The sequence below is a fragment of the Glycine soja genome, chromosome 12 (assembly GCF_004193775.1).
Source record: "Glycine soja cultivar W05 chromosome 12, ASM419377v2, whole genome shotgun sequence".
Lineage (NCBI taxonomy): Eukaryota > Viridiplantae > Streptophyta > Magnoliopsida > Fabales > Fabaceae > Glycine > Glycine soja.
This window is the reverse complement of record NC_041013.1, coordinates 13,894,210-13,918,188: the sequence shown is the minus strand read 5'-3', so window position 1 is coordinate 13,918,188 and position 23,979 is coordinate 13,894,210. Positions and strand designations below refer to the sequence as shown.

The 23,979-nt window shown below is 35.3% G+C and overlaps 6 protein-coding genes across 6 annotated transcripts; 4 read left to right on the top strand and 2 right to left on the bottom strand.

The window, feature by feature from the left end:
* The first annotated feature begins 5,707 nt into the window (after window positions 1–5,707).
* LOC114379641 lies at window positions 5,708–6,372 on the top strand. Its single transcript, XM_028338328.1, has 2 exons — window positions 5,708–6,031; window positions 6,123–6,372. The coding sequence occupies exons 1-2, from the start codon at window positions 5,882–5,884 to the stop codon at window positions 6,285–6,287; spliced, it is 315 nt and encodes a 104-aa protein (XP_028194129.1). The 5' UTR covers window positions 5,708–5,881; the 3' UTR covers window positions 6,288–6,372.
* Window positions 6,373–6,383: 11 nt separating this feature from the next.
* LOC114379640 (2-carboxy-1,4-naphthoquinone phytyltransferase, chloroplastic-like) lies at window positions 6,384–9,432 on the top strand. Its single transcript, XM_028338327.1, has 7 exons — window positions 6,384–7,254; window positions 7,348–7,454; window positions 7,531–7,630; window positions 7,708–7,746; window positions 7,838–7,948; window positions 8,081–8,442; window positions 9,234–9,432. Exons 1-6 carry the CDS (start codon window positions 7,144–7,146, stop codon window positions 8,165–8,167), a joined length of 555 nt encoding a protein of 184 aa, XP_028194128.1. The 5' UTR covers window positions 6,384–7,143; the 3' UTR covers window positions 8,168–8,442; window positions 9,234–9,432.
* Window positions 6,386–6,944, top strand: LOC114378787 (heat shock 70 kDa protein-like). Its single transcript, XM_028337408.1, has 2 exons — window positions 6,386–6,446; window positions 6,547–6,944. The coding sequence occupies exons 1-2, from the start codon at window positions 6,386–6,388 to the stop codon at window positions 6,942–6,944; spliced, it is 459 nt and encodes a 152-aa protein (XP_028193209.1).
* Window positions 9,433–12,719: 3,287 nt separating the features above from the next.
* LOC114378112 lies at window positions 12,720–14,029 on the bottom strand. The gene is made up of 2 exons (XM_028336658.1): window positions 13,713–14,029; window positions 12,720–13,471 (listed from the first exon to the last, which is right to left on the bottom strand). Exons 1-2 carry the CDS (start codon window positions 13,757–13,759, stop codon window positions 13,063–13,065), a joined length of 456 nt encoding a protein of 151 aa, XP_028192459.1. The 5' UTR covers window positions 13,760–14,029; the 3' UTR covers window positions 12,720–13,062.
* Window positions 14,030–14,260: 231 nt separating this feature from the next.
* On the bottom strand, window positions 14,261–15,648 carry LOC114378018 (senescence-specific cysteine protease SAG39-like). The gene is made up of 2 exons (XM_028336523.1): window positions 15,101–15,648; window positions 14,261–15,024 (listed from the first exon to the last, which is right to left on the bottom strand). The coding sequence occupies exons 1-2, from the start codon at window positions 15,537–15,539 to the stop codon at window positions 14,432–14,434; spliced, it is 1,032 nt and encodes a 343-aa protein (XP_028192324.1). The 5' UTR covers window positions 15,540–15,648; the 3' UTR covers window positions 14,261–14,431.
* A 3,895-nt stretch (window positions 15,649–19,543) lies between these two features.
* LOC114379629 (senescence-specific cysteine protease SAG39-like) lies at window positions 19,544–20,882 on the top strand. The gene is made up of 2 exons (XM_028338315.1): window positions 19,544–20,042; window positions 20,116–20,882. The coding sequence occupies exons 1-2, from the start codon at window positions 19,604–19,606 to the stop codon at window positions 20,706–20,708; spliced, it is 1,032 nt and encodes a 343-aa protein (XP_028194116.1). The 5' UTR covers window positions 19,544–19,603; the 3' UTR covers window positions 20,709–20,882.
* The last annotated feature ends 3,097 nt before the right edge of the window (window positions 20,883–23,979 follow it).

Below are 23,979 nucleotides of genomic sequence, written 5' to 3'. Positions count from 1 at the left end.
GTAAATCGAATAGTGCCAACACCATGGAATCCCTTCATGGCATTAAGAGATAGGTGGTGTGCCCCACGTGGCATTTCAGCAGTAGCAATGTCTATGTCAGGTGGTTTAATCTCTTCGTTAAGATCACTATCATCTGTAAGTTGCAACATCATGAGCTGCTTGTTGGGACATTTGAGGGAGAAGGAAAATTTGTCGTCACACCAATAAGACAACCCTTTATCCCTCCTAACTTGCATTTCGGCTTGGGAGATGTATTTAATCTTTGGTTTGTTTTGGGTTTGGTTCAATGGTTTGGAATTTGGGGTACGTAATAAGGGTGATTGGTTAGCTTTGGGGTTGGTGTTTGGAACATCGGCCTTGATGGGGTTGTAAGAGTATTTCGGGTAAGGCTGGTTGGTGTTTGAGGTTCTGGCTTGGCTATTGGAGAATTTTGGTTTGGAATTTGGTTCATACCATTCCTCAAACAATTTGGCTAGTGCTGCTGCTTTGGGCAAAGTAGTAGGGGACATGGCTCGGACATCGCTGCATATGTTCACTTTAAACTGCTAAGAAAGCAATCCATCAAAGCGTCTGTGCTCAAACCGTCCACTCTGTTAGTAAGGGCTGTAAATTCCATATACTATTACAAACCGTCCACTCTGTTAGTAAGGGCTGTAAATTCCATATACTATTCACAGTACCAGTTTGCATCAACTTAAACAAAGTGGATTTAGGACACTCATGAACAGAAGGACCAAAATCCATCTTGAGGGCCCTTGTGAAAACTCGCCAAAAGGGAAAAGGATTAGCTCTTTGCATCATTTTGAACCATGGAATCACATCTTGGTCAAGATGAACCAAAGCAATGGTTAAACGATCATAATCAGGCGTTTCATAATAATCAAAGAATTGTTCTACTCTAAAAACCCAATCCCTTACATTTTTTCCATCAAAACGCGGAAAATCAAGCTTAACAGAGCGCACTTGGAATGATGGTTTCGGTGAGTTCGAACCAACATGGGAAGAATCTGGAGGGGGCGTTTGGCGTTGCAACAAAGTTGTCAATGCTTCTGTGATGCGATTGAACTTGGACTCCTTTGCCAGTTGCATATGGTGCATCTTTTCTTGTAGATTGATATATTTTTTTCTCAATAATGTTTGCATTTTTCTTGACCTCAACTTGTAGTTCTCTTAGGCGTGTATTCTCTGCCATGATGTGACAAGAGCACCAATGTACGATATGTAATACAACAGAGGAAAAAATGGAAAAATGATTGTACGTTTTTATTGCTATGGCAACGCAATATCAACTCTCAACTAGTGTAGCTGAGAAGAATAGTACAATTCCTATTTGAAAACTAGAAGAAAGGACAAATAAGGAAGAAATATAGGAAATATTCAGAGGGAGAGAAAAAAATCACAATTCACATATCCTCCCCTCCCAATGATTACCCTTTCCCTTTCAACAACCAACTTTTCACCCAAAATCCCTCAGCCTGCTATTGGCTAGGAGCACTCTGCTACCTTTCCTCACACCCACATTTCTTGGATCATTTGTACCTAACTTCTCCTTTCCTCTCTCTTCTGCTGACTCAGCCCTTCCATGAGTATTGTCAGGTGGCAGGTTCATTACGGGTTCCCTAAACCACCCCTTCAATCTCCACTTCTGATCTTCGCAACCGTTCACCAAATTCTTCTTCCTATGGGAGATTGCTTCATTACCCGTCTTTCGTGGCACGTCGAGCGAGTCTCCGGTCACCCACTTGAGTTGTTTCAACAAATTGTGCAGAGCGAACAACGATTCCCCCATGGACATCCAGATGAGGATCTTCTTCATGATGCTCAAAGACGAGGCTGCATGCTCTCTAGTACGACCTCAACATGGAGGTGTTAGGTGGGGACATCCAGATGAGGATCTTTTCCTTTTTGCGAGCATACTACTACGTGGGACCTGTTGAAGAGTTAAGGTCAGAGCTTGAGGGGATACATCTGTTGGAAGAAGAAGAAGATTTTATTTCATTTGCTACACAAAATACAAGAGTATGATCTCCTATTTATACTAGAATAGAGTGACTACTCACATAATTTGCTTATTCAAGAATAGTGAATGCTCACATAATTGCTTAATCAAGACTTTGTAACTTACAACTTAACAACTTTCATCTTCCACAATTTAAGGCTCATAAAACTTGTTATTATTATTTTTCTAATTAATATCTAACATCTTCCCTTAATTGGAAAATTCTTTTGCACACCAAGTCTTGCTCGCAATCTTCGAAAATCTTCAAATTTGAGAGGCTTGGTGAAAATATCCGCAACTTGATCTTGAGTTTTCACATGAGTCAATTCTACTTCTTTCTTGGTAATGCACTCTCTAATGAAATGATACCTTGTATCTATATGCTTACTTCGTTCATGGAACACCGGATTCTTGGCAAGCTCTTGTGTAGATCTATTATCAACATAGATCTTTGTGCTTTTCTTTTGCAACAACTGAAGTTCCTCCAACAATATTCTTAGCCAAATGGCATGACATGTGCAAGAAGTTGCAGCTACATACTCGGCTTCACATGTAGAAAGTGTCACAATGCCTTGCTTCTTAGAACTCCATGTAAAAACACAATCACCCATAAAAAATACAAATCCGGTAGTACTTTTTCTATCATCAACATATCCGGCAAAATCACTATCACAAAATCCCACAAGCTTATAGTTATTGGAGGGAGAATAAAATAATCCAAAATCAATTGTACCCTTCAAGTAACGAAGAATTCTTTTTGCGGCTTTTAGATGAGGAGAGGTAGGAGCCTCCGTAAAGCTACACACAACTCCCACCGCATATAGAATATCGGGCCTTGTATTGGTTAGATACCTTAAACTCCCCACAAGAATCTTGAAGATCGTGGAGTCTACCTTCTCTCCTTCATCAAACTTTGATAACTTCAAGCCACCTTCCATAGGTGTGTTCACGGGATTGCAATCAAGCATATTAAATTTCTTCAACACTTCTTTTGTGTAGCTTCCTTGTGAGACAAAGATACCATTCTCCGTTTGCTTCACTTCCATTCCCAAGTAATATGACATGAGTCCCATATCTGTCATATCAAATTCATGAGATATGGACTCCTCGAAGTCTTCAAACAAATTTGGGTTATGGCCGGTAAAGATAAGGTCATCCACATAAAGACAAATAAATAAGACATCACCATTATTAAAAGTTTTAACATAAAGAGCATACTCATTTTGACAACGAACAAACCCATTGTCTTGGAAGTACTTGTCAATGCGAGTATTCCATGCCCTCGGTGCTTGCTTTAGACCATACAACGCCTTGTTCAATTTCAAGACTTTTCCTTCTTGACCTTTGATGACAAAACCCATTGGTTGTTCAACATAGACATCTTCTTCAAGATAACCATTTAGAAATGCCGATTTTACATCAAGCTGAAAAATTCTCCACTTCATTTGAGCTGCCAAGGAAATAAGAAGACGAATGGTCTCCATGCAGGCAACTGGTGCAAACACTTCATCATAATCAACTCCATATTGTTGCTTGTAGCCTTTAGCTACAAGTCTTGCTTTGTGTCTCTCAACCTCTCCTTTTGCATTCTTCTTGATTTTGAACACCCATTTAACTCTAATTGCTTCATGACCTTTAGAAAGGCTTGATAACTCCCAAGTGTTGTTCTTCTCAATGGCTTTGATTTCTTCTTCCATGGCTTGTCTCCACCTTTTGTCTTTCATTGCTTCATCAAAGTTTAAGGGTTCACTGTCAACAAAAAGACAAAACAAATCATTTATAACTTCAGTTTCATCATATAATTCTTAAATATTTCTCATTCTTCTTGGCCTTTCACTTGAACTCCCTTCGGAAGATGATGAGGCTTCATTGGTTGAAGGAGTTGGTGAAAGTGCTGGAATTGAATCATTTGGAGTCAAGGCTTCTTCATCTATTTCTTCAAAGTACGGGAAAAAATCATAAGTGTCTTCTTTCTCCTCCCAATTCCATGTGCCTTCTTCATAGAACTCGACATCTCGGCTCACAATTGTCTTTCCATTGTTTGGATTGTACAATTTGTAGCCTTTTTAGCTTACATCATAGCCAATGAACACATGTTTCTCACTCCGATCATCAAGCTTGAATCTTCCTTGGTCGGGTACATGAGCATATGCAATGCTCCCAAATACTCTCAAGTTATCAACTCTTGGCTTCACTCCACTCCATGCTTCTTGTGGTGTTTGATCTTTGACATTCTTTGTTGGGGAGCGATTGGACAAATAAACGGCACATGCAACAACTTCGGCCCAAAATTCCTTTGGCATATTTTTAGCCTTCAACATACATCTAGTCACATTAAGAATAGTTCTATTTTTTCTCTCCGCTACCCCATTTTGGTGTGGAGATCTAGGAACCGTTAAAGGGTGACGAATCCCATATTTTTCACAAAATTCATTAAATTCTTTTGATGTGAATTCGCCACCTCTATCGGATCTTAGAGCTTTGATTACATAACTACTCTCCTTTTTCACAAGAGCTTTAAAATTTTTAAAAACTACAAATGCCTCAAATTTTTGCTTTAGAAAATAAACCCAAGTTTTTCTACTATAATCATCAATAAAAAGCAAGAAATATTTATTGTTACCACATGAAGGAGGATTGATTGGGCCACACACATCGGTGTAAACAAGTTGGAGAGACTCTTTTGCTCTTGAATTAGCTTCTTTTGGAAAACTCCTTCTTGCATGCTTTCCAAGGAGACATGCTTCACACAATTGATTAGGATGGTTGATGTGAGACATCCCTTTCACCATCTTCTCCTCTCCTAAGGATTTTAGTGCTCCAAAATTCAAGTGCCCAAATCTCATATGCCAACACCATGATTCATCTTTTATGCTAGCCTTCAAATATTTTGCTTCATTGCTTTGATACCACTTTGTTGGAAGAAGAAGAAGATTTTATTTCATTTGCTACACAAAATACAAGAGTATGATTACCTATTTATACTAGAATAGAGTGACTACTCATATAATTTGCTTATTCAAGAATACTGAATGCTCACATAATTGCTTATTCAAGACTTTGTAACTTATAACTTTACAACTTTCATCTTCCACAATTTAAGGCTCATAAAACTTGTTATTATTATTTTTCTAATAAATATCTAACAACATCAAGGTCAGAGGGAAGGTGTTAGGTCTAATTTTCTTAGGCTGCAATGGATTCTAAACTTAAGGGAGTGTTTGTTGATGGGTTGAGGGAGGAGTTATGTGAATGGGTTCTCATGCAATCCTAGTTCATTGAATGATGCGTTGAGATTGGCTTTTGAGTTTGAGAAGGTGAAGATGATTAGGGGAAAGGAGGGAGTGGGTCCCACTTGTGAGGTTAGGGATGGGATGGGGGAGGATCCACTACTAAAATAATAATATTCTACAACGCACATTCAACATCGGTGGTTCCAAAAACGATGTTATTTAAGAGGCAATGGCATTTTAGTAAATAAGTGATTTATTTTAACAACGTTTTTGCAAGAAATGATGTTATTTACGCGTTACAACATCGTTTTTGGAACACCGTTGTTGAACTGCAAGTAACATGAATTGTGAACAACATCGTTTTTTAACAAAAACGATGTAACTTATTCTATTCAACAACGTTTTTAAACAAACCCGTTGTGGTATTGGGTTTTTTTTGCTTTTTATTCCTATCTGAACTTATTCTCGCTTCTCTCTCTCTTTCGGGCAAAGAACTCCTCAATGAGGCCTTTAGGTCTTCTCCACACGTTTCTCTCTCCTTCGCCCTCGATCCCTTCCTTTTTCCTCAAATTCCACGCCTCCTTCTCCTTGAAGTCCCCGACCTCCACCTTTCGCGCCTTCTCCGACGCCGAGGAGGACGAAGAAGACGATGAAGAAGAAGACCAAGACTAAGACAACGTTTCTACCGACGAATACGATGACGTTTCGGGTGAAGCTTCCAACGAGGCTGACGTATTCCCTCAAATTCGACGTCGATGAGCTCGCCTCAGTCTACGACTTCCGCATCGACAAGTTTCAGGTTCGTTCACCGTTTGTTTTTATTTCTCTTCGTTTTCGAGAAATTCGAAACTTGTGTGTTGAGGTCTTGATTTGTTTTTGTTGAGTTTCAGCGGCAAGCGATACTGGCTTTTTTGAGAGGCTTCTCGGTGGTGGTTTCCGCTCCGACGAGCAGCAGGAAGACGCTGATTGGGGAGGCTGCGGCAGAATGTGAGTACTTATTGACGACTGCTTTTCATGCAGTGTTGGTAATGTTTCTTCTAGAAGTGGACTTGTAAATGTTGATGTGATTGTTTTGGACGAAGTTGATTACCTTAGTGACATATCTCGTGGTACAGTCTAGGAGGAGATTGTAAGCATTATTTTTTGACTTTACATGTTACATAGCTTGCTCAACTTCTCCTATTTGTTCATGCATATTAGGACAATTTCTGCAGGTTATTTATTGATAAACTTCATTCACTAATCTAGGCCCCCTGCCCCTGCCTCATGGAATTTATAGTATTTCTGCAGTCTAGGATGTATGCTTTACTATAGATGTAAACGGCCTTCTATCTGTTTCTGTGGAAGAAACAACCACTGGTTATAGGAATGAGATTACCATAACCAATGACCAAAAAAGGCTTTCAGCTGAGGAGATTATAAGAATGATTCATGAAGCTGAGAATTATCAGGTTGATGATAGGAAGTTCATGAAGAAGGCTAATACAATGAATGCTTTGGATGACTATGTTTACAAGATGAGGAATGCATTGAATAATAAGAATATCAGTTCAAAGCTTTGTTTACAAGAAAGGGAGAAAATCAAATCTGTAATTTCGAAGGTGACAGATTTGCTAGAGGGTGATAATCAGCCGTATGAAATAGAGGTGTTTGAGGATCATCTGAATGAGCTTGTGAACCTCTTTGATCGTGTCATTGGCAAGTTTGCTTAGATGTTTTTTAAGTTTTTATTTTTTGCAATGCTGAGATCTGTCATTTTGTTTGTATTGAATGCAAACTTTTCTAATTTATGATGTTGTAGTTTAATATATTTGTGCCTGACATGTTTTAAATTGTTATTATTGTTGACTTTGGCTTTTGTTATTGTTATTGAATTCATCTTTGGATCAGTTCACAAGAACAAGCTTTGCTATGCGTTGTTCATCTTTCTCTGAATGGATCTCTGTCAATATTGTTGTGGAAAGAAACATACGTTCAATATTGTTTCTTGTTTGTGCAATTATTTGTGGCTATATATATCAGGTACAAGTTTTTGCTGACATCATAATCATGTTGGAAAGTTATTCAGGAGTCATTAACTTGCAATTTTCTGTGCTTGGCCAATTGTTGTTGCAGTGTCCACCATTTCGGTTAAGCTACCAGGGGCTGGGAGAGCCCTTGTGCTTTGCAGCATTTGGGCCTTTTGCCACTTGTGCTTTTTATTTATTACATGGCAGTTCAAGGTTACCTCAGCTACCTAATTAGAATGTCTTATAATATTTGATTTTTCATGGTTTAGATATGGAATGATTTGGACAGTGTGATGAACCATTTCCCCTTAAGTGGAACGATTCTTTCAGCATCAATTCTTGTTGGCTTCACAACATCTCTTATCTTGTTTTGCAGTCATTTCCATCAGGTATATTCATTTTTTGAATTTTAATTTCCAATTTTTAGGAACTTTGATTAGGTGACATGTTTTTATTCACAACACAGGTGGAAGGAGACAGGGAGGTTGGGAAAATGTCACCTTTGGTAACTGCACTTTCTTTAAATTGAACTTTTTTCTAATCCATGTTAATGCTGTGAATCTACCTATGTTACTTATTTTCCATTTCTCTTTCAGGTTAGACTTGGCACTAAAAAAGGTGCAGAGGTAGTGAAAGGGGCAATCTTTATGCTCTATGCTCTTTTGGTTGCTTTTGGTCTAATCAAGGCACTTCCTCTCACTTGTATAGTATGTACTTCTAAACTCAACCAATTTTTTGCATCTCATTCTTTATTTTTTTCCCTTCTTTAAAGGTGTAGCTGTTATTTTGGACCATGTGCTCATGATTTATTCTTTTGGTTATGAATATGATTGTGCTAGTTCCTTTGTGCATTGACCTTGCCGATGGGAAACCTAGTAGTTAGATTTGTCGAAGACAATTACAAGGCAAGTGAATTTTTCTTATAGACTTGTCTGTTGGTGTATTTCTTATAGTTTGCTATTAAACCTAAGTTGTATTCTCACATAACAAAAATAAGATTTTCATGGCTAAGTACTTCTGTGTGAGGCTTCATGCATTGTTTGGAGTTGCACTGGCTTTAGGACTAGTGCTGGCTCGAAAGAGTGTGGATGACCCTGGAAGACCCCCTGGCATTGTTCTTAGTGCTGCCACTTCTTTTTGGCTTCCTGTTCCTCCTAAACGAGTCTTTGACTTCCTCCGTGATGAAAACTCTAGGAATGAGGTATGTGCAAAAATTCCAAAAAGCTAAGTTTAATAACGTTTTAGTGTGAATTATTGTGTGTTCATAGACCCATTATTAATTAATAGACAACCTCATTTGGATTTATTAATTAATAGACAACCGCATACAATAATAATAATATTGTTTAATTCTAAATCATTACTATACAAAATAATGTGTTTTCGCAAGTAAAATCATATAAAAGGAAATGTGATTTTCAAGAAATGTACCAGAAGTACTCATTTGTTCGGAAGGATAATGTAGCACTCTATATAGCATAAACACTTCTTCCTAGCGCTCCTCCGCGTATCAGCTGGTATCTTCCATCGTGATATTTTGAAACATGTAAATGTAAACTCAATTATGTCAATAATTATTTTATTACGAAATTTTTTTTCCAACAAATGAAAAAAATAAATAAGATTAGTAAACATAAATGTGTGTGTGAGAGATAATATGCAACATTGAAATATAATTGGGAAGAGAGATGCAAGCCTTTAGAAAAATTAAATATGGAATACCATCGTAGTATTCAAGTAAGGTACAGTCAAAATCCTACCTAAATTGAAAATCAAATAAAAATTTATAACTAATTAAAATCAAATAAACTTGGATCTTTTATAAGTTTGATATCATAAAAACTATTTCAATTAAATAATCTTTATTTGATTTTTTAAAGCCAACCTATCCAAATAAACTAATATTACATATGCAGTATGAATCTCTTTTATAAGATTTTAATGCATTTTAGATACGTGTTTAATGATTGTCCTTTTTTTTGTTCCCTGCAGGTGCTTTGGTTTTACCCATTATACGTGTTTAGCATAGTTCTTAGCACAATTTGGCAATTAGCATATTTTGCTTTACACTACTAAAATAGAAGCCAATTGCGCAATCTTATTTCAAAGTTTCCTATTACTACTTCATTCTTAATTACATAAATGTACAGGTCTTTATTCTTGTGTAAAAGAACATAAATGAACACGTCTCCATTTTTTTATTCCTTTACTAGTTTTTTCTTAATTACATAATTATTAATTTATTTTTAATTTGTTTCTATTAACACAACCTTTTTTTGGTTGGACAAAATTTTGAAAATTAATAAGATAATAATCTTTTTTATATTATTAATTAACCACATCTGTAAAAGGTTATTAATATTGAAAATATAAAAAATGATCATTAATTAATCAATTTTTAATTATAGGTTATTAAATATTTAACATCGTTTCTTAATTGAATACCGATGTCGAAAAGTGTTATTTTACATCGTTTCTTATGATAACACTGATGTAGAAGGTCTACCTTCTACATCGTTTCTTAACTAAACACCGATGTCGAAAAGCGTTATTTTACATCGTTTCTTATGATAACACTGATGTAGAACGTTTAACTTCTACATTGTTTCTTAACTGACCAACGATGTGAAAAAACGCTATTTTACATCGTTTTCTATTATAACACCGATGTAGAAGGTTTAACTTCTACATCTGTTGGTACGTTAGGCCTGATGTAGAAAATGTTGACTTTCTACATCAGTGGTTGGAGGACCGATGTTGAAACTTTTAACTTTCAACAACATTCTATTCGACATCGGTTGACCACCGATGTTAAATGTCAATTTCCACTGATGTTGAAACTTCCTTTTCCAGTAGTGATCTTATTGTGAGGTCGTGTTGTGTGGGAGATGAAATGGATGAAGGTTGAAAGGGGAGTGAATGTTTGGTGAGGAGTGTGAAGAAAAAGCAGTGCCACAAGTGCGGGAAGAAAAAAGTTTTGAGGAACGTTAGCATTGAATCTAGGATTTCTCACTATGATTAATGTATTAGCTAATATTTTTGGCATGGAGTTGAATTACCATGTTAGAATTTGTTATACCCATTTCAAAATACATAAACTTCATGATTCTCTACATCTATCTAGATACATAAAATAACACCAACTTTACTTAAAAAGAAACACAACCTTTAATGGTTAGAGTACTTAGACAGTATGCTATAGCATCTTCAACTTGGTTGCATTGAGACTGAGCTTTGGTTTTAGCTTTTGGTCCCTAACTATCATGGTTTAAACTAATATTTACATGTAAGATAATTGAGTATTATCCAATCTTTTTCGTTAATTATATATCATGTAAAAAATGGTTGATACTATAAACATTACGAGACTATAACAATATTAAGGGCAAAGAAGGGAATAGTCCCCTCTTATTTTTTGTTCGGCATTAAATAATAGATATTGCATTTAACTTTTCTATTTTTCAATTTTAAACTTTTTATTACACACTTTTTGAGAAAATGATATTTATATATTTTTTTCTTGTAAAGTGCTTTTACACTGTTATCAAATCATATATACTTTTTGTCGATTTTGATGCAAAATATAATTTTTAAATTGATTGACTGTAAATATTTTAGATTGATGAAAGTGATTTTGAAGTATTTTCCTAAAATAAAAGTGATTTTGAAGTATATAAAGTCATATACTTTTTGTCGATTTTGATAATGACTATCATATAAACTCATTGAACTCATTTATTTTGAAGTATTTTCCTAATATAAGAGTGATTTTTTTCACACCACATGATAATTAAGATGTGAAAAGAACAGGAAGAAAAAAGAGAAAGAAATTTCTGTAAAAAAATGAGATAGAAATAAAAGAAAAAAAGAAAGAGAGAAAAAGTGAAAGATGTGATCAAAGATGAAGAAATAGATTGAAGGAAAAGGTAAACCTGAAAGAAACGTAAGATAAATAGGTATAATAAAACAACTTATTTAAAATAAAAAGAAATAACAAGATTTTTGGTGAATATAGATAAAAAAAAAGTTACTCACTTTTATTGTATAAAAAACATTTTTCTAGTAAAAGAATGTGTTTGGGACAAAAAGGTGTAAAATCATTTTTATGACATTATTCCTTTCTCTGTCTCTCGTTTTCATATGAGGATCTAAACCAAAATATTGTCCCTTTCGAATAGTACAATTACATAATTTTTCCTTACACCGGTGCTGTTAGAGTCTATTAGTTAAAAATAATTAATTGTTAATTAATTTGTTAAAAGTTAGTTACTAGCAAGTTCCACATAAATAATAAGTATCACGCATTGTTTTATACCTTCTTCATTTTCAATTTTTATTAAGGCATTTTCAATTATTCTTGTTTTGCATATCATCTCTCATTTTCTCTTCCTCTACTCTCTTTGAGCCAAAAAATATTTACTATCTCGTACATGAAAATTCTTCGTCATATGCATAATTATTTCCTCTTAATACTATTGTATTTGCTTTTATTTAGGATAGGATATTTTTGGGTTAGTAGTACATTTAGATTTGAAAATTTTCTAAATTTTAATTTCGTCCTTGACTATTAAAACTATTACTTTTAGCATGTATTCCCATCATGAACTCCGATCCATAAATTTTAAGTAGTCAACGCTTTATAAATACAAATCTTGGTTATTTATAGTCTTCTTGAAGAGAGATGTTGTACGATGTATTTAATCCAAAGCACTTCAATCAACTTCAATTTAAATGTAGTAGCATTAAATATACAATAAAGACTTTATACTTTGTGCTGGATTTTCAAATTGTAAAAATGTTTTTGATCCTCTAGCCGTTCTAGGAATACAGATTAAGTAAACTTTTCCATTCCTATAAGTGATATGCTGAGATGGTGGCAGTGATTGTTGCAAGAAGACTTACATAGTTCAGTTTGCTTTATTATTTTATCATAATTCTTTTTCTTTCCAATTTATTATTTAAGTACTTTAGTTGCTATAACGGCTTAGGATACATTCATTTATATATGTTTCCACTTGTGTGGCCTATGTTCATTACATTGATAGCTAGTCACATTTTTTTGAGAATTATGTCCATCTAGTGCTTTATTTCTACAACTCTAATGTTTCTGTTTTTTCTCTGCCTGCCCTTACGGAAGATTCCCAGAAAGTGAGGATGCAGAGGTGAGTAACTCTTTTATTCGGGGTTACCATATAAAATTCTTTCTCATTTCTATTTGACTGCTTTAATAATTTATCCATTCATTGCATTTTTACTGAGGCTGGTACTTGGCACCATGGGATTTGATGCAAATGCATGTTTTTGGGAATGAAACATAGAGCTGATTACTCATTTGCATTAGCTAGATAAAGGTTTCCATGGCTATTGTTTCCTGTTGATTGGCCACAGTTCACACTAGGAGAAAAAGAAACTACACTTCATGCAACTTCATATGAAGACACTGCTATAATTCTCAGCTAATACTTGCATATTATTTTGACTTTCAAATTCCAATATCCTTACAAGTTATGTTGCTATAAAATGTGCAAGATAGGAAATAAGAGACCAGTGAGGAATAGTAGGAAAACTGGGAGGCTAATAAACGGAACAGAACAATCCCTAAGGAAAATAATTCAATGGAAAATCACTTGCCATTTTTGTGAGACACATTTCGGTCAACAAATGTAAAAACATGAAAAATCCTTGAGAATATGAAATCACTGAACCTATAACATTGATATGTAGTATCATATCCAGTCTCCTATCTACTATTTACTGTAGTCATATTTAGTCAAATTCCAGTTTAATTTGTATAATGCATTGGAAACACTATATCATTCATTCAGCACGAAGCGAGAGAAGCGGAATCCACAGTAGATGCAACAGAGTCACGAGCGTTGCTCCTCTTCCGCTTTGGCACCATCTTCGTTGGTTTCAGGCTTCTTCTGAAAGCCTCAGGGATTAGGTCACGGGTTTCGTCGATCCTGTTCTCTTTCTGAGCCTGCGACTGCGAGTGGCTCACGACGTGGAGGCTCTGATTGGAGCAACCAGGGAAGACGCTCTGCCCGTTGGAGAAGCTGATCTTCTCGACGGAGGTGACGCAGCATTCCTGCCAGTTCAACTCGCCCAGATCCACCACCACGTCCTCCAGCGCCACAGCTGCGAATGCCGACATGCTCTCTTGCACCGTCGACCGCGGCAGATCAACCAGATCCAGCGACTCCACCGCGTCTACCAGCACCTTCTGCGCACTAATCCACAAACGTTTTAGCAGTTTTTCTCGAACGAAAACCTATTCGAGAACATTCTCTTGTTCTTCGAAGATTCACGGAGGGCAAACACAGATCCTAGACTATTACTTCAATGTTTATCTTCTAATTTTACTTAATTAGCATTGAATAAAAAAAAAACTAAGGAAAAAACAGTGAGAATAGGCACGAAATTAGCGTGGCAACAAAACGGAGCATAAATTAGTGTGAGAGAGAACAAAACCTTAGGAGCGAGGTGGATTTTCTTGAAGCCGTGAACGCGGATGACATGTGGGAGAAGGAAGAAGGAAAGTGAATCACAGAGTGTTCAGAAAGAACGATCGGAAAATTTTTTAGAATGAGAATTGCAAATCGTATAGAACGAACAGAATTACGGAACCTGATTGAGTTGATTGATGGTGAGATGAAGCGTTTGGCGAGAGTGAATGAGGAGGAGGTAGTCCTCGAGGCACCAATTTTCGTTCTTCGAAGGACGTTTCTTTGTGGAACTAGCTTGCAATTGTGGAATAATCACCGTTGATAATTCTTCCGCCATTGTAATTCAAAACAGAAAGAGTGAGAGAAACCGGAAATGCCACCTTTTATACCGCTACTAGGCGCGCGTTAGTTCAGTAGTTTGTTAAGGAATCACTTTGGCACTACGCGCACTTGTTAATTATATTAATTAATTAAATAAAAATAAATATGAGTGAATAAAGTATGCACCTCCATAAAATCAGTAGAGGTTAATTTGTTCACTATATGAAACGAAAATCAAACTCGTGATGTGTGTGTATCTCAAGTCATAAGACTAATAACCATGACTAATTTTTTAGTTTCATAATACGTGATAGGTACAATGATTAATGTGAGGATACACTGCTATACACAAGTGTAGCTAGCGGGAATTGAGACTTAAAGGACTGTATATAGTTTAGGAACGGTGGTGTCCAAATTTGATAATTATGCAGTGGGGTAAGATGCCATCATAGCTATGCCACAGAGTCCTTCCTGAGCTTTGACACCCCTCTGCATCATAATGTAGCCTTCTTCGCCCCATTCGGTTCCCCATGAGTTCTTAACCAACCAATACTGAGTTCCATCAGCGCTAACACCGTATCCCACGGCAGTGACACCGTGATCCAACTGGGTTCCACATGAACCGGTGAAAACACCAGTCTTGTAAAATTGAAAGTCAGAGCCACTGGCATCAATGGCTACAGAAACCGGTTGATTGGCCACAGCCTTTTGCAGTGCCTTCTCATTGTTAACAGGGACATCTTCATAGCCAGTGATGGTTGCAGCGTGGTTTGCTGCTTCATTTGCATTGCATTTTCCGTCGACAGCCTTGTAGGGGTAATTGGCTTCAGTGTTGAGTCCATGGTTTTGGATGATGAATTTGAAAGCACCATCCATAAAACCACCCGCACAACCTTGGTCCTCACCCTTTGTGTCACAATCAACTACTTCTTGTTCGGACAAAGAGATCAATTTTCCAGAATTCAGTGCATGAATTCCTTCTGTTGCTGCAACAGCAGAAAACGCCCAACAACATCCTACAAGGCCAATTAAAAGTTATTAGATAACCATTCAATTGAATTTGATTTGTGATACAAATTATCAAGCACTTACCACATTGGCCTTGGTCCTTGATGGGTGTCACAGCACCCTTTTGCCTCCAATCCACTGTGGATGGTAATGCAGTCACATTTTCATACTTAAAAGTGGTTGTTCTTGTGATTGAGGAACACATGTGCCCCTTGAATTTATTTCTTGGTGCAATGAACTCTTCATTGGTGAGGTCTGCAAATTGATTAATGCCTAACTTGTAAGGTTTGTCGGCAGCATTGTTGAAGGCTTCAATGTAATTCACATTTTCCTTGAATATCTTGAAACGCTTTTCCCTTTCCTCAGGGTCTTTATACACTTTGGCATAGCGAGCCATCCATTCTTCGTGCCTCTCATACATGGATGCATCTTGGAGAGTGCGAGATGTGACTTGAAAAGCCCAGAATCCCAAACAGAAAAGCAATGCCAATGAAATATGATAGAATTGATTTTTGGCAACCATGGTAGCTACTAGCTAGTGTAGTGTAGAGTGATAATAATTGGAACAACTAGTTCAAACTTGTTAGTGAAATGTGTGAAAGATGTGCTGTGCCGTGCTATTCCTGCATTATTTGTAGTCTTTATATAGGCATGTTAACGTTGAATTCTAAATTAGTCTTTTAGTTTTCAACTCAAATCTCAAAGACAAACAAATGTCTCTCTCTTGTATGTACCTGCGACATTTTTTAAGGATTAGAGCCTTGTTTCCGTATATTGGTGCTATAGACAAATTACTTGTCAAGTATAACGTAGATGCTTCAATATACCGTGCCAAAGTACATTTCAATATAACGTAGATGCTTCAAGTATAACGTATTGGAAAAGTGAGGAATTATAATAATGGAGGTTTGAAAACTTAATCAATTTCGTGCAGGCAAAATGCTAAATGAAAAGTCGTACTCTTCCAAATCAAATATATACTTTTTATACAAAAACATATAATAATATATATTTGCCGAGAATTTTTATGTACTCAATAATAAATGGAACGTAGATTCTAGATAGTAGTAGTATTTAATTAAGTCTACGTCACAACAAAACGGAGCATAAGATGAAAACAAGCAAGTACTAAATAAGGCCCTCTATTATTTAAGTACTTAAAAATATTCAAGTAATATCATAAAACAATATACATTTTATTTCACTAACAAAAAACATAATTTAAATAAATATGGAAAAAATATATTATATTTTTTTATAATTTAAATTACTCTTATGTTATTGTCTATTATTCAATTTATATCTCTAAAAAAAATTAGATACATATAAATATGTATATATAAAATAGGCATAACAAATGGACAGAATAGGTTTGATTCTCTTTATTCCGGTTTGCACAAAAGACAAAAATGATTTAAAAGAGGTGATATTATAATTTTGGAACCGATTCATACTTCTGTCCAATTTTATGGAGTTTGGGAAAACTTGTAGGGATATATATCTTTAAAATACTAATTATATTTATGATTTAATTTATTCTTTATATTTGGTCTCCCAAAGAAAATTCTGTAGCTCCATCATTATCATCTATTATTAACAAAATATCATTTCATATTAAAGCTTACATATAATTTGTTCTTTATGAAAATAATAATTTTAGTTTTATTTCCTTTATAATTTTAATTTTTTGTGTATTTTTTCAATAGGTTGATATATCATAGAGTTGAAAATTCATTGAATATGAATCTATGGTTGTAAAATGTTATGAAATTAATTTAAAGATTGACACTTTTTAATAAAATGTCACATTTTAAATTAAACAACTTCAATTTATTTATAAAAACAAGAGAGAAAAATATTACAAACTTTAAAAAAATTTAAATTTTTAGTATCGTCACACCTTGGGATGACCCTCAGGGGCCTTGGATTCACTCGGAGTGTTACATACAACAACCTTTCTTATAGGAGTTATTAGTGTAATATATATAATGAGACGCGACGGTAAAGAATTCAAATATTAAGAGGACTAATGTAATATACAAGAAAATGTCTATATAATATTTTTAAACATTAAATTATTAGTATATATGATTAGAAAAAAGATAGATCCTACAGCGTATTATTTTCGGATGCATTGATAAGAAAAATATTAAAAATGATTAATTTGTTTCAGAAAACTTTTTTCTTTTTATTAATTTGCCCCCTGCGTTATAAAATGTCAATTGATTTTTAAATTTATTAATCTCCTTCAAATCCTGCTGGATTGGATTTAGTTAATCGGTATGTTTCTTTTTACTCCCTCTCTTTCTATGTCTATCTACCTTCATAAATGAATAAAAATTAAAATGTTAAGTTTTTAAAATGTTACGTGACTTTTTAACTAATTTTAAGTATGGATGATTGTATAACACATTTACTTTCCTCATTTTCATATAAAAATAACTTTCTCACTAAATACATCTTGTATTGGAGGTATCTAGCTAGTAAGAAAATCAATTTATATAATGGTAAGAAGGTCAAATTTGGGCTGTATAAACTTGGATGAACAATCAAGATTAAAAGTTTAGGTTAAACATTTTTAATTCCTCAATGTATTGTTGTATACACTTTTAGTCTCATTTTAAAAATGTTGATTTTTGTCCTCCATTTTTTGAAATGAGTCCACAACAATCCTCATGCACTAACTTTGAGCTGCGCAAAAAAGAAAGTTAGGTTGATATAATTTATGGCAGTTTAAAATTTTCAAAATTTAAATTCAAAATATGGTTAAAAGGTTAAAATTTATTGGATGCTTTCATTTGGTTATGCCTTAGAATTATGCATGCGCATGAAACAATAAAATTTTCAAATCTCGATTTTAATAAGAAAAAAAGTTTAATGGACACACCAAACCCTTATGCAACACCTAAAAAGGGAGTAAAAATATAAGCATAATAGTGTTTTTGATATGATAGGAAGAAAGAGATAAACAAAAAAGAGAGGTATTAATGAAATGTTTAAAATAATGAAGTATTTGTATATCATTATTCTTTGGGTAAATACCCAATTTAGTCATTGAATTTGTAAGACACTGACACTTGGGTCTTCGAAAGATGAAAAACAATATAATTTTGTCCCCGAATTTTGAAAAAGTGCGATAAATACGCCTTATTGTTAATTTTCTCCATTAACCCAAACGACCAATTAATCATAGCCTATGTGACATTAATGGACCTATTCATCATCTTAAATTTTGTTGTGTTGCTGACGTGGAAGGACCAAATTGTCACCAAAAATTTGATGAACTTAATTGACATCATCATTGTCACCACAAGTTGCCACCACTGCTCTTAATCATGCCTTCATAGATCCCTCTCATTGAAAGGTGAAAACCACTATAAACCCATCAATCACCAGCAGAGTCACCCCAAAATTCCCCAATAACAACAAAATTACTATCTCTGTGAACAGTAACAACAAACCTCCATTGCAAACAACAACAACAAACCATAATGAACCACCATGAAAAGAATCATCTCGTCGGGGACCAGCAATCCTACAAACAAGCAAGGAAAAAGAAAGGAGGGAAAAATCGAAGCATGAAGCCCTGTTTCTTGTTCTCCTTTTCTCCTTTTGGTTTGATCCACTTCTCACTCACGCGAATTCATATTTCTCTTGTAGCTTAAACGAAACGGTTAAAATAAATTATCAAACTTGGCAACAATCTCTGCTCCTCCGTAGTGGTGGCGAGCATCAAAATCCTGATGAATTTGTTGCTGCATGATTTTAGGAAAGGGGGAAGGGAGGGGGGAGGGGGAATAGATGAAATTGTGTGGGATGGTGTTAGGTTTGTGGTGAGAGACTAAGACGCCACGGTGGTGGAGAGTGCGGAGGTGCAATGGAGGGTGAAGGTGCAATGGAGAAGGAAAGGGGAAGAATAGAGGAGAAAGAGAAAGACTAAAAGAAAATTATCAACAATTCTCCAAACTGAAAAAATAGTCCTCCAAAATGTTGATGACAATTTAGTCCTTCCATGTTAGCAACACACAACAAAATTTAGGATGACAAATAGATCCAGTGGTGTCACATAGGATTAACGGTTTGGATTAATGAAAAAAATTGATTGCCAGATGGATTTATCATACCTTTTTAAAATTTAGGGATAATTTTATTTTCCATCTTTTGAGATCCAAGTATTAACGCCTTACAAATTCAAGGACCAAATGAGATATTTCTTGTTACTCTTTTAATAATTTCAAACTTTTTAATATGCACAACACAAGACATCCCTTTGAAAACTACTTTGCCACGGTATGCCAGTTAGTGCCTCTATGTACACTTGACAAATAATTTGTCCGGAGTACCTAACCTGCATATGCATACAATACAAGAGTCATATTCCAAAAATTCTCATTTGTACGTACATTTAGAGAAAGATGCTTTCGGATTTTAGTTGAAAACCAAGAAGATTAATTTACCATTCAACGTTCACTTTACTATAAATACCACAAATAATCTTGGGTACCAGCACAACACATCTTTCTCACATTTCACTAATCAACTTCAAGTAATTGTTCCATAATTGCCTCGCTCACTACGCTAGCTACCATGGTTGCCAAAAATCATTTCTATCATATTTCATTGGCAATGCTTCTCTGCATGGCTTTCTTGGCTTTTCAAGTCACATGTCGCACTCTCCAAGATGCATCCATGTATGAGAGGCATGAGCAATGGATGACTCGTTACGGCAAGGTGTATAAGGACCCTCAGGAACGGGAAAAGCGTTTCAGGATATTTAAGGAAAATGTGAATTACATTGAAGCTTTCAACAACGCTGCCAATAAACGTTACAAGCTAGCCATTAATCAATTTGCAGACCTCACTAACGAAGAGTTCATTGCACCCAGAAATAGATTCAAGGGGCATATGTGTTCCTCAATCATTAGGACAACCACTTTTAAGTATGAAAATGTGACAGCAGTACCATCCACAGTGGATTGGAGGCAAAAAGGAGCAGTTACACCCATCAAGGACCAAGGTCAATGTGGTAAGTGTATGATAATTCATTTACTAATTCAAATGATATTGAAGGATTTTCTAACTGTTGATTTACTTCGTAGGATGTTGTTGGGCATTTTCTGCTGTTGCAGCAACTGAAGGAATTCATGCACTGACTTCTGGAAAATTAATATCTTTGTCGGAGCAAGAACTTGTTGATTGTGACACAAAGGGTGTGGACCAAGGTTGTGAAGGTGGTCTTATGGATGATGCTTTTAAATTCGTCATCCAAAATCATGGACTCAATACCGAAGCCAACTATCCCTATAAGGGTGTTGATGGAAAGTGCAATGCAAATGAAGCAGCCAACAATGCTGCTACTATTACTGGGTATGAGGATGTCCCTGCCAACAATGAGAAGGCACTGCAAAAAGCTGTGGCCAATCAACCAGTTTCCGTAGCCATTGATGCCAGTGGCTCTGACTTTCAATTTTACAAGAGTGGTGTCTTCACTGGTTCATGTGGAACTGAGTTGGATCACGGTGTCACTGCTGTGGGATATGGTGTTAGTAATGATGGGACTGAATATTGGTTGGTTAAGAACTCATGGGGAACCGAGTGGGGTGAAGAAGGTTACATTAGGATGCAAAGGGGCGTGGATTCTGAGGAAGGACTCTGTGGCATAGCTATGCAAGCATCTTACCCTACTGCATAATTATAAAATCTGGACACCATTATAGTATATATTTACAATTCTACTTATCTTTTTAAGCATTGATTCCTCCTATAGGTCGTGTATATCATTATATCCCCTGCGTTAACACAATATTGTACATTGTACTTGTACCAATCTATTACAATTCAATGAAAAATGAGTCATATATGGTTATGAATTATGAGTTATGACATATTAGATAAAGGTATCAAAACCATAACATGAAGAAGAGAAAAGCAGTAAGGCGTGCAGAGATCCTGAGAGAGAGACCTATGAAAGAATTGTTGCTCAGTACACTGATGTTGAAGGGTATATGTGTTTATATATATATAGCATTGACAGTGTTAACAAAACACCACAAAGAAATGTTCTAAGGAATACGAATTTGTCATTCTAACGGTCTTTCCCCCCTCTATCTTGAGAAAAGGAGATCTTTAGATGTTGAAAAAATGCCTATTGTACAAAATGTCTCCACTAATCTATGTCAGTCTCCTAAAGTGTGAGATTATTGTCAATTCAAGTAAGAAGTTATGCACTGGAAGACATCTTCACTGCATGGAATTGTGAGGCCACCCATGGAATGATCATATCCAAACTCCTCGCTTGACTCAACAAGTCCTGGAATGAAGATTGGTTCAAGTATGATAAAGGAATCACAGACCGCAACATAGACTGCAAGATGGCCCTTTGGTGTATCCACAGCTTTTGAAGATGCTAGATTTGCTGCAAATAATGCTTTTCTGATACCGGGTAAACGAAAACCCATTTTGGTATTTATTTGAGAGAGAAAAGTCTTAAGAATTTTGAATTTTGAATGCTTTAGGATCTGAATGATTTGTATTGATGCTAAATGCTTGTAGCCATGAATATATATAGAGAAAAAGATATGTACAAAACATTGGCTGCATGAATTATTGGTGAAGGAGTGCCATGAGATAGGAGTAATGGGACCAACTTAGAGACAAGGGCATATGGTGTTGTCTTGAGGACTTTCTCAAGAATCAAGGTAACATGTTATTGGTGAATGAAGGCCAACATATTTCCCCACTCGAAAAGAAAGAATATATGAAAGAAAATATCAAAGGGGTTCATGTTGAGCAATATTAAGGGGGGCAGGGGCAATTAACTTAATGTGTGCAAACTCTAGGCTGGGGCCGGTTAGAATTTTCCGTACATTAAAAATGTGGTTGATAGTGTCTCATGATCATGTACTCCGTATTGGTTTTCTTCTTACCTCCAAAAACTTATTCAGAGCTGTCAATCTGGTCTGATTAAGGTTTACTGGTTGCTCTGTCACTCTGATATTTGTTGGTACATGGTTGATATATATATATATATCAATAGAACTGTTAGCTTACAATTATTTGATTAAGCATGTGAAAATTGAGATGTCTGGAGCATATCCACCATTGGATTAGCTATATTAAAATGCACGAACAATTATTAGGTTCTCAGGTGGGTCTTTGCTGGCCACTATCTCTGAAGGTGAGCTGTGCAGTCGCATCGAATTTGCTAATCCTTGAGACAATGTCATGCCATCCATCGTCCCTCAATAGACGATCATGGCCCATTACGGAATTGGATTGCAGAGTCCCTTAGCAATTATATATGCACTATTTCTTGGGTTCTTAAGCAACACAAGTCATCACATTCCTAAAGTATCAGAATTCAAATATTTCTTTCATATACAAGACCTTTATCATCAGTATATTATTTGTTGTGTAGAGCAACAGAAAACTATGGGTTTCCACATACTCGGTATTATTGGGCTACAGTTTCTATAAACCAAGGAGCCACCAAGAAGCTTGAAGTAGCAAAAGGCTATCTTGCAGTCTATGTTGGAGATAAGATTGGACGGTTCATGATTCCAGTATCATACTTGAACCAACCTGCATTTCAAGACTTAGTCAAGCAGAAGAAGAATTCGGATATGATCATCCAACTGGCGGTCTAACTATACCATGCACGGAGGATGAGTTCCTAAATGTCACCTCTGACTTGAATGAGCTGTAAATCATGCTAATACACACCTAGATAGATTAAATGAGGCAAATTTGTATAGAAGGCACTTTTGTTTATTACAAGGATTTTCTATTATTTATTCTTGTATAATCCAATTGAAAGGTTGAAACCTGTTTCCTGAATGAGAGTGCACTCTAGACATTGTTCAGACACTTTTTGCTTTAGCCAAATGTTAATTAATTTTAATATATAAAACAGTATCATTATCAAATTTAAGTTGATTACTATTGCCCCAAGATTCAGAATAGCAACAGAAGAAGATATCGCAAATTTTGGTGGACCAAAAATAAGAACTCCAATCCACACAGTTTGAACGAGCATTAAATAGTTATTTTATTATCCATGGCCAGTTATTTCACCTTTTATAATTTATTTTCTGTTTGTAAAGTTTAAATTGAGATTTTGGATATCCGACTTTGAACTCCATCTTTAAATGTTTTTGGCTGATAATTTATGATACAAATATTGAAAAAGATGATGGGACTCACCAAACCAATGCAAGAGGGGAGGTGAGTTGATTTTAAAATCAAATTGAAAGAAAAGCTGAGTTTTAAAAACTTTTGCTTCACAAGGATTGCATTATAACTTTTTGTTAAAACCAACATTGAATCAATCACCCGTACATAATATCTTTTTGTTAAAGTGCATCAATTTGAAAAAATCTTTAAACTTAACAAATTGATAAAAAATACAATAGAAAGAAATGAGAGTAAGAAAAGATAGACAACAAAATTTATATTGGTTCATTCTCTATTTCTAGAGAAGCTACTCTAGTTATCTAATGTAACTTGAATTAGATTTTTACTATGCAATGTGAGTTTTACAAGTAATCACAAACAATTTCAAATTCTACTTAGATAATGAAACTTAGGCACTCAACCCTAGGGTCCTTTGTGAATCTAAACCTAATAGAAACCTACCCTTAGCTTTAAACTGGAAACACATATTTTAGCATGCTGTAAAAACTCATGCATATGCAACAAACATATGTAAAAACCATGTGAAATAGAGTCAAGGAAAGATACAACATTTTCACTCAAATGTAAGAACAAAAGATTTGATTGAATGGACCTCTCTTGATCTCAAATGTGTTTACAACTCACTTTTGCCTTTGAAAGCTTCAAGACACGATAACTGAAGTTTTGAGTTGTAAAAGCTCATTCAAAAATGTATTTTTCAAAGGCTTGAAAGTGAGGACACAAGGTGGATATATATAGAGAAAATAGTTATAATCGTCTGTGATCGATTA